Source organism: Vigna unguiculata, unplaced genomic scaffold, assembly GCF_004118075.2.
Source record: "Vigna unguiculata cultivar IT97K-499-35 unplaced genomic scaffold, ASM411807v1 contig_520, whole genome shotgun sequence".
Classification (NCBI taxonomy): Eukaryota; Viridiplantae; Streptophyta; class Magnoliopsida; order Fabales; family Fabaceae; genus Vigna; species Vigna unguiculata.
In genome coordinates this window covers 10,833-14,380 of record NW_021011237.1, presented here as the reverse complement: position 1 = coordinate 14,380, position 3,548 = coordinate 10,833, and the positions used below count along the sequence as shown (strand labels likewise).

The window sequence follows — 3,548 nt, the reverse complement described above, 5'->3', positions numbered from 1 at the left end:
CAATTAAATTCTTCTTTGTATTTTCATACTTGAGAGAAACCTAAGACTAATTCAAACATAAGATACTTGGAAAATGACAATTAGATTAGTGATTTATCATAGAGTGATGTATTTTGCTATTCGAGGAAAGAGGATGAGTAAGGCATGTCTTATGGCGTGATGGTATAATATTTGTGGGGAGAGAGAATCTCATAGTCTTAGTAAGATTTTATTGTATGCCAATATGTAATTATGCTTTTTAAGATTTTACAATCCTATTAATATAATAAATCAGACTCTTTAGGATTTTAAAATTTTTTTTATATAAATTATTTTAATAGAATTTTACAACTTGAAATATATTTTTGTTGCATATGTTAGAACTTCATTGTATTCAAAATAAGAAAATAATTGATAATATAGTTTTAACATGCACAATAATATATGTTCACACTCACATATGAATGGCAAACAATTAAAGAGAATTGCACTAGACGGGTGGTGTGCTCATAAAGATTACGACTAAACAAGTGTATCCACTTCGGTCGAATAGAACTTAATAATAACAATTAATATTATAAAAGATTTAACATTATGTAAGCTTGAAAACTTTTAAATTGTAGAATATTTTGCCCTTTTTATTTTATATTTACTTCAATTTTTCATTAGTATTTGTTTCACTATTTGTTTTATTCATAGTGTTTTATCTATATCTAATCATATTGTTTTTAATAATGCAAATTAAATACAATGTGTTCATGCTCCAATGAAATAATTACGTAATTAATAATTTAAAGGAAAAAATTAATTATTTGTTTAAAAATTTAAGAAAACTATTGTTTAATAAAATGGATGATGATACACATTAATTAAAAATTTTAAAAGTTATGTATTAATTAAGTTTAATAATTAATTAATGAATATTAATTTAAGGTAATACAACTAAAAATGGATGATGATTTTGTATTAAAGGGTTATAATGGGTGGTTGTGGTTAACAAATACAAAGGTATGGTTGTGAGTGGTTTTGTTTGGATAAATTGTTTCAATCAGATTGTTATTATTCCAAAGGAACTACAATGACAAATGATAAGATCTTGGTATTAGCAGGTGAGAAGAGCGAGATGTTAAGCTTGGTGAAGAAGACTTTCTATTCTAACAAAGGAATCTTTCTCCGTGAACTTATCATTAATGCTTCTAATGTAAGTTATCGTTCAAATTTTATTTTCTATTTGTAATTTTTTTGTAATTGTTATTGATTAACGTATGCATGAACAGGCTTTGGATGAAATCCAATTTGAGAGGCTCACGAAAAAAATATTTTAAATAATGATGAACTAATTGTTAGATTAATCCTTCACAAGGTTAACAAAACACTTTCTATCATCGACAATGGTATTGGCATAACCAAAGTAGGTAGGTAGGTGATGATATTCCACTTTCATTTGCATTGCATTGTCATTAATTGTATTCACGTGTGTGTGTGTGTGTGTGTGTTTGTGTGTTTGTTTTAGATTTGGTCGATAATTTAGGTGTTGGCTTCTACTCTACTTATTTGGTTGCTCATAAGGTTATCCTCACCTCCAAGCATAATGACGATGACCAATATATTTGGGACTCTCAACCTGGTTCCTCTTTCTTTTTAACCAAGGATATCGATGACCAACGACTCCCTAGGGGAACTAAAATCACCCTCTTCCTCAAGGACGATCAAGTACATAAATTAAGTCATTACTTATTTTACATTATTTCTTCTGTTCAATTTAAGTCATTCATATACTTTATGTTACATCTTTTGTTCACTTATTATTGTCAATAGTTGGAGTACTTGGAAGAGACCACCATCAAGAATCTCATTAGCAAAGACTGTCAACAAATTACCCATCCTATTTACCTTTGGAGCGAGAACACCAAAGACCATTGGAAACTCATTAACAATTGGTTGCACGACCAAGAGATGCGCAATAAATTTGTGGCTCAAAATCTTGGAAAACATTTACCAGATCATCTTGAATTCAACGTTCTTTTCAAATTGTCATTGAAATCTCTTAAAAGATTTGGGTGCATACGCAAATCATGGGCTCTCTTGTTGGAAAATCCAAATTTCACGAACCTTTTGCGCTTTAATTTGATATGGAACCAAAATTCATGCTTTGATGATACCTCTCTCCTACTATGCCTCGGTCCAGTTAACAACCAAATTATTCCTAAGTCTTCCTTATATTCACTTTGTGGTAATAAGTTTCAGAATTTGGAAATATTAAATTGGCCAAATCCACATATAGAAGGTCACGCTTATGGATGTTATATTTTGGGTTCTTCTAGTATTAATGGAATTATTTGCCTCTACCTAGAAAGTACAGGAATTGTGTATTTATGGAATCCTTCTACCAATGAATGTAAGGTCACACCGCCTAGCCCAACTGAGGATATACCGTATTATGTCGACATTATGATTAAATATGAAGGATTTGGGTATGATTGGGCTAGAGATGATTATAAGGTGATTAGAAACGTATGTTATTTTGAAGATGGACACTTGGACGGAATTAATTATGGGGAATGGGATTTTAGAGATTTATGGGAGATTTATAGCCTAAGAAGTAATTCTTGGAGGAAACTTAATATTGAATTGCTTAACTGCCAGGGTATTAATGATACATTCTACTTAAAGGGAATGTGCCATTGGTTGTGTAACAATGACAAGGAAGGATATTTGGTATCATTTGACATAAGCAATGAGGTATGTTATACCACCCTCACACCCTTAGATATACCCATAGAAATATACAATGATTTTAATTTGTATTTGGTGAGGAGAAAATTATTTCTCTTAAATGGGTTCATTGCTTTAATGTCAAATTATAACGATACAACTATATTTTACATATCAATTCTGGTTGAAGTTGGTAAGAAAGAAACATGGACTAAAATCTTTACTATTGGACCTTTACCTTCACTTTCGTTTCCAATTGGAACAAGTAATATGGGCAATATACTCTTCCAAACAAATGATGGTGACCTAGCTTGGTTTGACTTAAGAACCAACCTGATTGAGAAGCTTGGTGTCAATGTACATGAACGTAATTGCCAAATAATACTTTATAAGAAAAGTCTTTCCGATCGAAGGATAAATACATAATGTCTTCTTTTGTTTTCACCTAAATGACTTATGACTACTTATATTAGAGTTTTCTCCTACAAATATCCAAAGTGGCTTGTCAGTTTCTCATTGTAGTTCTCTCAGTTTATGCCCCCCTTTGTGGCAAAGTGGAAATTATAAATATAATACAACTAATCATTGTAATGGAATTTTGTATCACAATTACTCGACATTATTTGTGAATATAGCAAACTATCCTATGATAGTGTTAAATTGTCATCAATGTTACAACTTGGTTTATATTTACATTATAATTGTTTATTTGAATTTACCCACAAATATGTGCTAATGTTCCTTCTTAAAATTTAGGAAAAAGTCAAAGTGTTCAATTATGTTAACCATTGACTTGAATTACTTTACATCTCATGTTGATTTTTTAAATATAGATTGAAGTTTGTTTTGTTTAA

At 30.2% G+C, this 3,548-nt stretch overlaps 1 protein-coding gene across 1 annotated transcript; it reads left to right on the top strand.

The window, feature by feature from the left end:
- The first annotated feature begins 1,822 nt into the window (after nt 1-1,822).
- Nucleotides 1,823-3,256, top strand: LOC114172268 (F-box/kelch-repeat protein At3g23880-like). Its single transcript, XM_028056855.1, has one exon. It carries the CDS (start codon nt 1,936-1,938, stop codon nt 3,118-3,120), a length of 1,185 nt encoding a protein of 394 aa, XP_027912656.1. The 5' UTR covers nt 1,823-1,935; the 3' UTR covers nt 3,121-3,256.
- The last annotated feature ends 292 nt before the right edge of the window (nt 3,257-3,548 follow it).

Bases quoted from the DNA above. Each gene is read 5' to 3' on its own strand.
- LOC114172268 (XM_028056855.1), top strand. From the start codon at position 1,936: ATGCGCAATAAATTTGTGGCTCAAAATCTTGGAAAACATTTACCAGAT.